Here is a 13,950-nt window from a genome sequence, read left to right on the forward strand (position 1 = left end):
CTCGTTTTTCCGAATTTTGCTGTATTTTGGCTAATTTCTGGGACCTCTCCAAGGGAATCCTTAAACCCTGGTTACCTTTAGAATCCCCATGATGTTGAAAGAAAGGGACGCAAAATTGGCGTGGATACCTTATGTGGTCAAAAAGCTACTGGGGACTAAGCGCGAACTACCCCAAATAGCCAAAAAAAGGCTTAGCACAGGGGGGGGGGGAGGCCTAGTAGCAAAGGAGTTAAAGAGGTTGCCGGTAAAGGACTCGCAAGCACTCTGACACCTATGGCACACTAGCGCCAACAGCACCAACACAATTAAGGGTAGCAAAATGCCAGTAACTGAAGCCCTAGAGTCCAGTCAGGCACCCTCCCACCTCCTGCACAAACAACGTGAAACCTTGCTTCCCAGTTACTCAAGACAAAAGTTACATCGCTAACCGGGCATTAGCACTTCTTTCCAATTGGAAGCTCTGCTCATGGAAATCCCAGTTGTTTCTTGTAGGTACGTGTTATTTTTGCTAAGCAGAAATGGGGATTAAAGTACATCGATATAAACTAGCAAAAGACATAATCATATTTGAAATAAAGCCTAATGATTGAGCTTGACAAAATCACACTTGAAACAAAGCCGGTGCTGAAAATAGAACGGACGAGAACAAAGATAAAAGAGGGCAGCCTTGCCCCTTGCTTCTCATACAGATTACCAATCTACTTGATCTGGTAAAAACACCATTAATTACCCCTTATCAATAGCCGCACAATTCTAATGCGCTAAAACTAAATACTTGCTTGTCAGTGTTTTTTGCAATATCCTTACACCTTTCCGTAAACAAAAGGATGTTGAAAGGTTAAGTAAAGCAAACCCCACAATAATATATATTTGAATTACCGGTAAAACAAAGTAATTACAAGAAGCTCATATGCTGGTGCACATCGATGTGAGACCTCACTAACTAACCCACTTTCCAGGCATTTCATTATCGCTATTCTTGGCGCTAAGCGAGTTCCTCCACGCCTGCAGAGACCTCAATATTTAACGCATTTACTGCAAAAGTGAGTTGAAACCTAACACTAAATGCCTCTTATGCGGCCAACGCACTATGCCTAGGCCCCTCTCAAACCTCCTGTGCCACACACAGCACGCCTCCAACCTCTCTCCTTGTCAACGACGCGCCCGTGCAGTTTGCTGCAGGTCCAAAGGGACAAAGAGGGCAAAGACCCGGGGACCAGCCTTAAATATCCTTCCCAGGTTTTCCTGCGCACCCTGATGACATCTCTGGTCCTCCCCACTCATCCCGCCCCCTCCTTCTTAGCAGCCCCGGAGGAGGCTCAGTCATGTGGCGCAACTAAGGACCCCCCTCCTCTAGGCACGGGCGCCTGTTCAAGAGCTTAGGGTGTATATGGTTCTGCCAGATACCTTTGTGTGCTTTTCCCCCATCTACCTGCGTACTTTCGTGCATGTGTCACCTGGTAGCCAGTGTGGTGTAGAATGGTGGGCTTATCAGGATAGTAATGAGATTCAGCTGGGCTAGAATTCCGACATGCAATTACCTCAACAACCCATTGATATGCTCCTCTGCCTAAACAAAGACTTGGAGCAGTTTGTATAATAAAACTCAACACATTCGTACTGTGCCTGAGTTCTGGTCTGGCTTTCATTGTTGATTCTACCTACCCAGAACCATCACTGAGAAGCCAATAATAAACAAGGCCAATTTGTGCAGTGCACCCAGTCCTTGTACAGAATGTTCTAAAGTATGATTATGTGCGTACGACGAAATGCATTTGTAGCAAACCATTTCTGAGTACACTATCTCATACGGGCGCGCAAGCAAATGTGTGCTAAAAATCACCATTTAAAAAGATGTGAACTTGGAAAATGTAAGTGTTTGTGCACGGGGGCTCGTAATTTCATGACAGTCTGTAGAGCCTAGATATATCTTGACTCCAGTTTACATAAGCTTTTCACACAGTCATTTCCTCTCACAAATCTCAAGATTCTGTCAATACAAAGAACAGTAATTATTTTAAATCTCTATTATTGTTATGATGAAAGGACCCAATTTACAATGTGCATTTTGCACTACATAGGTAGTAATACAGTAGTACTACGTACCTACTACAAAAAGGCTGTCAGGGAATGAAGGCAGAGCTGAGTTATTCCAGAGGTAACCCTTAGCAATGAGACAAGGCAAGGTAGTATCAATCTACTCAAAGTATAACTGAGGATACTAAAAAATAAAGGACAGGAGATAGACAAGAACAAAGTATGATCAAAGTAACCGGTGTACTGGTATATGAACAAGAGGTCTCTTGGTAGCTTAGAGAATGCCTTTTGGACTAACGCCAGCAGATTGCTCTCAACAAAAGTCATACAGCAAAGTCAATGTGGGGCCTATTTTTATCAAAAGGTGTTTCCTGTGCCTCTGGGCAAGGATTGCCAAGGTCCTGAACCCACATATGGATCCCAAACAGAAATTCATAGAGAGTCTGACCACCCAAGGATCTTCTAGGCAGATTGTTGAAAGCTCTCTGAACCCTATACAGGTGGTGGATCCAACAATGACCTGAACATAATACTCTAGCTGTTAGGCACTGCTTTAAGTCACAGTTTTTCCTTTCCACTATCGAATCACCCTCAGGATGATATGAGGAGGAAAAGTACACAGCCATGCCCATGGTACTCATGGTATCCTGGTAAGCCCTAGAGGCAAATGCTGGGCCACGTTCGAATAGAATGCAGCTACTGCATATGTCCTGATGAAGATTTGCAAACCTTTTATACCAGTTTGAGGTTCGGCCGATCACTATGGCCATACCCATAGGAATTGAGAACATGAATCCACTACTAACAGAATGTATTTTAAGGAGCCTTCACTGTGCATGGTCTGCAGTAGTCCAGATACACACAGGACAAAGGCTTATTAGAAATCAATAGTGAAGTTTGCCATGGGAAAATTGTTGTAGAAAATATTATTTATTGACTTTATGGACATCATTTTCAATCTGTTTACATTTACATGGCCATCAGTAATGCTTCTGTAGCAGGTCAATTGTAGCCACCATTCCTGCATGACCCTGATGTGATACCATGATTAATTCTGGTCTGCATTCTGAATTTGGAATTACTCTTTCCCCAGTCTGAAAAGAAGAGAAATGTTCATGTCTTGCGCACTCAATAAGTAGACTTATTTTGCTGAATATGACTTTGCCAATGGGGTGCCACAATGCAAAGCTGTGACAGCCATCCATGATCAGTTCATCTACCCTCGTATGGGAATGAGTTAATGCAGCTATAACAGCAGTTTGCACTACTGCCTTTGCAGCTTCATCAGCCAGTGAATTCCCTGCAATGTGCATTCCTACACATAGGTGGCTCACTGTGTGGATAACATGAGCCTATGGCAAATTTGCTTTAAGATTTGACACCTTTCTCCAAAGCAACCTGTGCTTGATAGAATAGCCTTTAGAGTATCTGAGTCCATGCTGGCTCAAATAGTGCAAATACTCATTGTAAGACAGGACACAATAACACACTATAAGTTTGGGGAATTGAGGACCAGTATTCTCGAATGCTAGAATCAGAGCTTCCAGTTCAGCCAGATGCACAGTGCAATCACCTCGTGACTGCGTGAATGTTTTTAGAGGTTGGAAGACTCCATACCTCATTTTACCCCTTACAACTGCGCAATCAGTGGAGTATTGGTGCTTTGTTCTAACTGCGGACTGGGCAGAGCCATCAGTGTTAACTATGAAGTCATACTGATCTACAGGCATTATTTCACTGGGCACAGGGTATTCTTGTTCATATTGTAAATATGCGTGTGTGTGTAATGTAGAATCGAAGACATAGTCTATGTCTGTTGCTGTTAATGATTTGGCCGACTGCATTCATCAGGATGTACAGCTTTCATATTCGGGATGATGACCTTTGTGACAGCCTCTAAGTCTGGAATGGGAGTCATGACAAGTATGTGTTTTCCCTGAGCCAAAGATATTTTTTTCACTATAGCTGTCTGTACTGCCGTCAGTATTTTTTCTGTTGGTACAAAACACACCTTATCATTGGAATATAACTGTTTTTTATATGCAATTGTTACTGTGTCATTAGATGATCTGCTTGGAGAACTAAATCTCTGATTTGGTGTTTCCACCTGAACAAGCTCATTAGTTGCTTCGCCACCAGAATGTCTTGCAGAATCTGGAAAACTATTGGGACCTCTGCAGTGCTGTCTAGCAGAGTCAGAGCCCACTCCAAGCTCAGAAGCAAAGTCCTCAATATTTGTGGCATATTATGTGCGATACTATCCACCTATTTCTTCTTAAAATTAGGCTTTTGTTGTTTAATTTTCTCTTCCCCTTTTTATGGTGATACCATGAAGAGCATTGTTAGTCCTTCTTCGGTTTCACGTACTCCTCTGACCTGCACACTGATCGTCCACCTCTCTCTGATAATTTTTCAGATGATTCCTGAAAGGAACGAGAGGGATGTGTATCAGAATACTGGTCCCTTTCTGGTTGTTTAATTGTTTCACGTTTGCGCAGATTGTAGGACTCTCCAGAGGATTCCTGCTGAGGAGATCCACCCTGTGGTTTAACTTTTTCCTTATTTTTCTTATTATACCAACATTTTTAGAAGACTCTTGTGCCTGTTTTGAGTTATCCTTTTCAGAATTACCTCTAAGTTGTGGTTTATTAGGTCTGGCCCTCAAATTATCTTGACTAATTGATGTATAGGTTTCCGCAATAATCTTAGGTAGCTCGCACTCTTAATCTGCCAAAGCGACCTGAGTGAGGCACTGGCGTACTGCCAAAGATGCTGCATCCCCATTAACATTATTTAATATAAATGAGGATACTGAAACACAATTGCCAATTATTTCATCCCCAAATCCAGGGCAGGGATGGCCTGTATTCATTTTTAATCTGTTTAAGCACATCTGGCAAAACAACTATAGATGGTGAACCATGCATGATGGTACAGATTTCAGCAAATACTCTTCTACTGAGGGAACCATCCATATAGGTAGCCACATTATTATAATTCTGGGTTTATCTCGGGGTCCCTTATGGGGAAACACTGCTTCAAGCTAATTTGTTTTTTTGTAGATTTCAGAATGGAATCTCCTCCCATCTGGTGGGAACTTTACCCATGATTACATTAATATTAACTGGACTAATTGCTGCTTTTGCCAAGTGTGGTTGTGCAGCTTGAACACTGTTGCTGTAATGGCTTACATAACAAACTGTTTTAGCCATTTGTATAGTCTGACTGTACCTATTTAAAGTGTACTGAGTTCTGCTGCTGTAAAAGCTCCTATTTGTGGATATGGTGTAGGATATGGCTAGGACTGGCCATGCTGCCCCGTCCTTGGTGAGGGGACCTAGTCTAACATTGCTAATGGATGTGGCAGAATGCCTTGGAACCAATTTGTGTCTTCCTGAAATGTTAGTGTAATTTCTAAATATTCATAAGCTCTGTAATTTTTTGGTATGGCTGCTTCAGTGTATGCGTGAAAATTACCTGTATTGGTATATCTTGCTACCCATTAATAGAATATCTCTGTTTTATACACTTCCTGGCCTCTACTATGGAGGTAACATATCCTCCAGTAAGAGGAAGCCCTTGCAGCTGTAACATAAGTGATACTACATGTCTACAGTTTAGTGGTTTAACCACTGCTAACGGATAAACCATTTTAATGAATGGAGTTCAGAGGAGATAAACTATAGTGGGGTGATCCTTTTAAAAAGTTCAAGCTTGAACAACCTACATAAAAAATAGGGGTCCCTATTTTGCTGAGGAGTTTTCCATAACACCACAAACGTCTCAGTTGGGATGGTGACTAGGGGCTTTGGGCACATGTAAGGAAACTACTCAGGGGACCTACTAAATGAGTGCCTGACCTAGAACCTAGAACGCTGGTTGCCATGTTGTACGAATCCTACTAATTCAGTAAAACTGTGCTGAACTTGAGGCTGTACTCAACAGGTACTGGAATAAAAAATGCCTCATTGGTGAGGGAAACTGGAACTAGGACTCAGAACATGGATTCAAGAATATACCCAACAGGTACTGAAAACGTTATCGCCTGCTGGTACATAGGATAACACAGGAATTTAGAACAAGGACATAACAGGGATTCAGGATGAGCATATAAAGGAAACCGATACCAGCTCTGCGAATACATAGTCAGAAGTACACAGCCGCGGCCGGTTGTGGGAGTACCGGCCAGGCAATGACGTGGGGAGGGGGAGGGGCAGGGTGGGGGGTAGTAATGTATAGATTTCGGACTTTAAAAGATAAGTAAACATAAAAATTGAAAAAACGAATTTCGTTGCACACACTGCATCGCATTTGGTGATGCAGTGTGTGCAACGAAATTCGTATTATTTATTTTTATGTTTACTTACCTTTTAAAATCCGTAATCCATACATTAGTACCCCACACCCTACCCCTTCCCCTCCCCACGTCACCGCCCGGCCGGTACTCCCACTACTGGCCGCGGCTGGAAGTACATCAGGGAAAACTGAGAAATCAGGATGTCAGGCATGAAAGGAAGGTGAGACTGAAAAACAAGGAAACACATAACACAATGCTGCTCAAGCAGCCACAGAAAAGCAGGACACTGTAAATAGCTGGAATCAGGAACTTCTCTCGTGGTTTCAAGGATTCAGGAGTGCATGTAACTGGAGAAGAAAGCAGGAGCATCTAGCAACCGCAGCTCTGGACAAGCTATGAAAGCAGAAGCAAAGCTTAAATCTCGCCTCCTAGTTCACAGTCACAAAAAGTGATTGGAATTTAGAACAGGTGTGAGCAGCCTGCATCACAGTATGGGTGGGAGCAGTCAACGCCCCTTCTCCAGCTCTCTGTCTGAAGAAGTGCAGAGAGGTTCCAAGAAGCAATCAGTGGCCATAACGAAAATCTGGAGTGGAAAATGGACAGAAACTATTTTGCAATATGACAGGGGTTCGTGCAGTGGAGCACATGGGAATGCTGGAAGTGGTAAGTTAGGTTCCAAGTATAATAAGATTTAGCCAAAGTCTGGCATACAGGTACCATAATGCATTTGTGGTTGATAAGTAACCTCTGTAATAGAATCTGGAGTGGAACTAATTTCCAAGAGTGTTTAAACATTGAAGTTCAGCAGAGGTTCGAGACTAGTATTCATGATGACAGCAGGCTTACAGATGGTCCTCACGTAGTGCCCCCTGATGGCAGGTTCACAGGATCTTGACAAATGCAATTCACAAATGTACGAGGGTAAATCTCCACTTCCACCTCTCCTATCTTTTTTGTGGGAGATCCTCACAAATGTAAGTTTTCTAATTAGTACTGCAGAGGGATCAGGGAGGGGCTCAGAGAGGAAAAAGAAGGGGTTTAGGAATGGCTAATGAGGGGTTTAGGAAGGGTCAGACAAGCACCCACAATAGAGCAAGTCTATTGCTATTCACAAACTGCACTTCTAAAGTTACGATAGCCAAAAAAGAACCCAAAACAGTAGTAAAGGCATGCCAGCTCAGACCTGGAGTAACTTGAGCACCGCACAGGTAGTGCAACACCCAGCCATAGAAAATAATGTGCGCCGGGATTTAAAATAGAAACCGGTAGGAAATAATGTTAAAATACATTTTGACTCTTTAAAAATATATATACATGGAATTTAATGTTTAAAACAAATATAAATAAATAAAACATCTATTTTAGCATAATTATCTTTTTATATAAAAATTAATCAAACCATTTTTTCATACATTAAAAAAAAAAAAAATTCTAATTAAATATATGATTGTATTCTCCAGGAAGTGCCCATTGCAGGGAACTATGGGCCAACCGGCGGGTAGATGGGGTCTTTATGAATTGTACGTATTAAGATGAAAACAAGGTACCCTGGGTGTATTATTCTTTAAAAAGCAATATTCTTCAAATTCAATGATCCCTCTTTTCCTCAATTCCACTAACAAGTCACAGTAGCATACAACAGAGTTTCTGTAAATTGTCTTATCAATAACCACAAAGCAGTCTGAATGACATAATTCCATCTTGAATTGCAAGATGTCCATCGTTACTACTCTTCCCCTTTTATTAGTTATTGGAAATCACTGAATTGTGACTTAAAACGGTATTGAAATACAAAAGTGGTATTGCTTTTTTCCCTGTGTGGATCTGCATGAAAATTGACTGCTGACCTTAGCTGACTTTATCAAGCGATGGCCAAATGGCGTGCATGACCATGTGTCCATGGGGTCAAATGTTGTAGGCAAACCAAAAATGCTTCTCAGTGAAAAGTGTGTATGAACCAATACTACACAGTGGCGAATGTCACCTGTAAAATACATATTGTCATTAACGTATGAGGAACAACATGATCTGAAAAGCTCTTATATAACTCAGCATTTATAATATCAGGGCAGGGGGGCTTTACAACCGCACATGGCTTTTTACCATATAGTACATTATTTGCTTATTCCAGACAGTGTGCCTTCTGTATAAAATGTGTCTTATCCTCCCGAAAACGTTAATTTTGGATGTAACATACCTGATTTAATTACTTTCCAAAAATATTTTTTTATTTTTCATTCAATTTTTTTGCTGCTAAAAACGTGTTTCAATAGTTGGTGAATTATTTGGTAGCTATTGCATTAAAGTAAACGCAAAACCATTATTGACATTGCAGAGGCACCGATCAAGTAAACCATTAAACTGGTTTTTAACTCAAGCAAACATTGACTTCTGAACATTATTTCACAATTGATTAAAAACGTTGCTGTTTTCACAATTTAAAAGTAAAAAGACATCGCGGACAGAACACTGAAGCCGAAACTTCTGTATTACATCCAGGTACTGACCTTCTGACCATTTTGATTTCTTTCAATGCTTTTGACGTTAACAATAAAACAGAGCTATTCATTTTTCCAAGAAAATTGATTTGAACTTATTAATTTATTATATTATTTCCTGTGTAAAAAGTTGAAACCTTTGCCCCTCATTACGTGTGGCCATTACTTTTCCTGTTATTCATCGTCTCGGAGTTACTTTTCATTGCCTCGTCGGAATTTTGCGGCCACTCGTTTGTGTCACCTGCAGTTTTCCATGATAATCTTATTCTTCTTTTTTTTCATTTGAGGTATGTTTTTCACTGCACCATATGAGACTTTTGACTACATGCAAAAGCTTTTGTTATGGGACAGGAGTTCATATGTAAACTCTATTCGTTGTCATGTAATTGCATTTTACATTAGTACATTAGTATGCTGTTTGCACAATTCTGGGCACAATGTGTATGGTCAGCTTTCAGAGCACCCGAAATGTAGGCAACCTTTCTTTTTCAACAAATTATCTATGAAGTATGAATGATTTTGTCGTGTTTTGTGTCTTTCAGAATGGCTTGGAATCTTGGAATCTGCTGCTTCATGCTCCTATTTTATTCGGTGTACAGTGGTGAGTGACCGAGTAGTGAAGTGAAAAAGATGAATAGTATATTTATTGACTTCCATTTTTTGAACTGAGGATTTGTAGATTTAGCCAGGAGCGCTGTGAGTAAGAGTGTGGGAGGTGTTGGAGAACCTTGAGCAATCTTGTAGGTTGTAAGAAGGAGAATAAGCAATATTTTGCTGTTGTTTTTAGAGAGAGCGGGCTAACTGTGAGGTAATGTCTTCTGGCAAATTGCTGCTTTTTTAACCTGGATATTTGTGTTTACTTTTTTTCTCGCACTGTAAAAGGCAAGGGAATTTTGTAAAGAAAATAAAGTGGCAATCTTGTAGGAGAACAGTGAGTGTGAAGGAGAGGGTCTAGGATAATTAATGTTTTTCTAACACACAACTACATTTAAATACTTGTAGGAGAACTACACAAATCTAAAAGCATATCAGCAAGAAAAGTAGGAATAATGCACTTTTTTCTGCAGTGTTATGGATAAATAGATGTTAATAGGATTAAAGCAAACCAAAATATTGTACTTTTGTGGTGTGCAAATAATAAATATTCACAGGAATCCAGTTTCTGCATATTATCCACATTATCGTGTATTTGTTACTTAAGTTTAGCAGTAAAACTACATGTGTTATGCTAATTTATTGACTATTTCAATATACGCCATTTCAATTTAAAATGCGCTGTCTGTAAAAGGCAATACAATACCAAACCATACTTCAGTCATGGGAAAGCATGCTCTAAAATTCACACTGCTACCCGTCCCTGCTCCTATTAAATGGGTGTGGTTCATCTGATATACTTGTACTTTGAATAATGCTTGGATTTTTCAGCTTCTCTATGTCTTGAGTTATGTAACATTGACGGCAGCACCCCCTTCTTTGAGAATTATTTCAGCATCATTCGATTTGGCATAATAGATGTACTGAAACAGATTCAGAATGAGTACTGGGCAGAGCTTGCCCTACATCTGGGGATGAAATTGATGGGCATTTTTGCCCAGGTATCGGCCATTTTGTTAAGTAACATAAAAGGGGAGGCAGCAGCGGTGGCTACACGGCAAAACCTTAGGTAATTTACTCCTGCACAGCAGGAGGGAGTATTGCCTAAGATTATCGATAATACATAGGCTTCGCTTGGTAGAGATAATCTAGGAGCCAGACCTGGGAAAATAATAGTTAAGAGCAATTCGTGAAATGGACTACTCTAAGCAAGCACCCGATTCTTCAAAGAAGAAATGGGATAATAAACAAAAATAACAAAACAAAACACAGTCACAGGGTGGGTCTCCTCAACAGGAGCACACTGAGAGAAAATACAACTTGAGGAACTTTGACAATATTAGGAAGCTTGACAGGTATCAGGATACCGATACACGTTCATCTTGTTGCTTTCAGGAGACTTCCGAAAATCGTTCGGAGAGAGACGGAGGGTCAGAGCACAGATTGCAAGAGCGAGTCAAGCCGAAAAGGGAGATATATCGCACTTCGGACTACATCATTAATCAGGAAGACAAACAAAAGACTTCTAGACCACAATTTAAAAAGAAGAAGGTAGCGTGAATTAAAATTAGAAATGCCCTTGCTATAGCTGCAGCTTGGGGGCCCGGCTGCGCTCCTCCTTGCAGACATAGATAAGGCTTTTGATTCTCTTAGTTGGACTTACCTTTTCGCCTTACTCGGCCGCTGAAATATTGGTCCCCGCCTGTTGAATCTTATCCTGCTATATACGGACATAACAGCATCGGTCCAGGTGCTGATTCGGCTTCCTGATGCTTCCCCATCAGGTGTGGAACGCACCAGGGATGTCCACTCTCCCCATATCGCTTTGCATCAACCATGGGGCAGCTAGCGGCTTGGATGAGAATAGACGCGCAGGTGAGTGGCTTTGAGTGGGCACCAGGAGTCTCCGACCGCATAGCATTAAATGCAGATGAAGTACTATTATTTCTCACAAATCCTGATCGGCGCCTCCTCTGAATCATTCAGATTTTTAGTGAGACTTCCAGCCTATATATGAATAGGGGGAAATCCTTTTTGTGGTTTCTGCGGGTGGGGATCGAATGGTTGTGGGAGGTGATGGTGGTCTCAGATGGTTTTAAATATTCAGGAGTGTTCCTCTCGGCATCCCAGACTATGGCATGGGGGAAGGAATTTAGCCCCCCCATGGATGCAGATGAGCGACCGGACCCCCGAGTGTGGTCTCACATGCTATTATTTCTATTTGGCAGATCCGCCATTTTTAAAATGATCTCCTTGCCCCCTCTTCTATACCAACTCCAAAATCATCCATACCCAATACAGCCGATGTGGTTCCATCAGCTAAATGCCATTTTGGCCTGTTTTCTTTGGGGGGGGGGGGGCGGTGCATCAAGAGTGAGGACTTGTTTTCAATCCACGTATTCGGATGGAATAGCCACCCCGGATGTCCAGGCGCACTATATAGCTACGCACTTTCTCATCCTCAATGATTGGTGGTATGGCAACTGGAGAGACCCTGCATATGCTGTGGAGTAAGCATGAGCGGTAAATCCGTTACGCCCATGGATTTTTCGGATTTTTGGGAAATCCGCAATACGCGTATTTTACGGATTTCCCACAAAATCCCAAAAAAAAAAATCCGCGCCGACGTAACGGGTTCAAAAGTTCAACCCCCACTCATGTAACTAATTTACAATGGCGCCAGCAAGCTGCCAGCGCCGTTGTAAAATAGTTACAAAGTTAGCTTGCACAGGAACCTCTAGATAAAACGAAGCAGGTGCTGCTTTATTTTATCTAAGTGCTTCCTGTGCAAGCTAACTTTGTAACTATTTTACAACGGCGCTGGCAGCTTGCTGGCGCCATTGTAAATTACAACAGCAGCTCACTCAAGGGACCCCTGCGCCCTTCGGGGCGATTGCATAGTAACACACACATGGTCGCTGTAGACAACTCTCTGGCACTTTAGGAAGCTGTAGTATAGTAAAAGCACTATACATTTACCCAACGAGGTAGCACTTACTGATTATCCAGTAGAAAGTACTCCAGTTGAGTAGAGGTATGGCACAAAACGGTGGCGTCTTCTTGAATAAATATGAAGGGCAGGGTTCATTCTGGCACGATGGTCCTGGCACAAAAATTAAACCTCAACAGGAAGCACTTACAGATATCAATAAAGCATGTGCCCTAGTTGAAGCTTAAATTCAGTGACTCATTCATCAGCCCAAAAACAATCGTAAGCGTTGTCAAGGCTGGGCAGATGTGCCTTCTTCCCAAATCTACCGTCGAAAATCAGCTGTGATGCTGGATAGACTTTGCATCCTTGACTTTCACGAGCGCAATACCCAGGCACATTGTGTTCGCACGGGTTTCTGCACGTTCGCGAGCGTTTTGTACAATAAAACCCTCGCGAACTTGCAGAAACCCGTGCGAACACAAAAACAAAAAAAATACGCTAGGATCCGCGGATTTTGCGTATTTTCGAAATCCGCAAATCCGCGGATTGCCAATACGCAAAATCCGCTCATGCTTACTGTGGAGCATTGGCTGCTGGGGGACAAATCCCTGCACAGTCCTCCACTCTGCGGTACGGTTCAGGGGACTGCCGCCCGCGACCAATACGGTCTTCAAGATCTGGAAATCTGCACTTTGCACGATGGACTGGAGGTGGAAGCTCATGAGGAAAACGGGCAGTTGCCACAACTGGCGCGATTGCCTGGCTTTCGGGGCTGGGAAGCTATCGGGATAGATACAGTGGGCGCGGTTATGCGTGGTTGCAATTTAAAGTTTTTCCTGGAAGTTCAAACAGAGTAAACTATGCCCTGCTCACAATTCTATTGATATCTTCAGTTTAGACATGCCTTCACCCCATACCTATTCACAACAAACAGATATACCTGGATTTAATCCTGTTGAGGTGCATGTCTTTATGGGTGAACTGGGAGACCAAATAGTAACTAAAATCTATTGTACACTTATTAACAATACAGCTACAACACTACATAAAACGAGAGCTGCATGGCAACACAACCTGGGCCCCTAGAGGAAGACGATTGGGTGGAGGCTCTGGAATCCCCGCACAGCACAGTAATAGCAGCCCGCTTGTGCCTTATCCAGTTTAAATATCTGCATAGAACCTACTATAGTAGACACAGATTGCGGCACGTTGGCTTGATTGCATCCCCGCATTGCTTGCGGTGTAGGTCTATGGAGTGTACCTTTCTGCATACCGTGTGGACCTGCCCAACACTGTTGAGGTTTTGGAGGAGAGTGATTACGTGTCTATCTGAGATTCTGGGGTGGAATGTTCCATTTTCTCCGTGACTAGCCATGCTACATATTATGGAGGGTTTGGGTGGCAAAAGGTACAAGCATAACTGATTGTTCCTTTGCCTCACGTTGGCAAAAAGAGACATTGCCATGGACTGGAAGGATGAATCACAGCTGCTGGGTGGGGTCTGAAAGAAGGGCTTGGACTTTAGTATGGGTCTAGAAATCCTGGTCTTTGAAGCGATGCCCTCATAAGCATTTTAAACTTTTGGAAAAGAT

The 13,950-nt window shown here is 42.1% G+C and overlaps 1 protein-coding gene across 1 annotated transcript in view; it reads left to right on the forward strand.

Moving 5' to 3' along the window:
* The first annotated feature begins 9,377 nt into the window (after positions 1-9,377).
* Positions 9,378-13,950, forward strand: part of LOC144821628 (plasma kallikrein-like) — a 182,373-nt gene continuing 177,800 nt past the window's right edge. Inside the window, exon 1 of the mRNA XM_078678867.1 lies at positions 9,378-9,433. Coding sequence (XP_078534993.1) covers positions 9,406-9,433 — 28 coding nt within the window. The 5' untranslated portion in view covers positions 9,378-9,405. The remainder of the gene's footprint in view (positions 9,434-13,950) is intronic.

The sequence above is a fragment of the Lissotriton helveticus genome, chromosome 2_2 (genome assembly GCF_964261635.1).
Source record: "Lissotriton helveticus chromosome 2_2, aLisHel1.1, whole genome shotgun sequence".
Taxonomy (NCBI): Eukaryota; Metazoa; Chordata; class Amphibia; order Caudata; family Salamandridae; genus Lissotriton; species Lissotriton helveticus.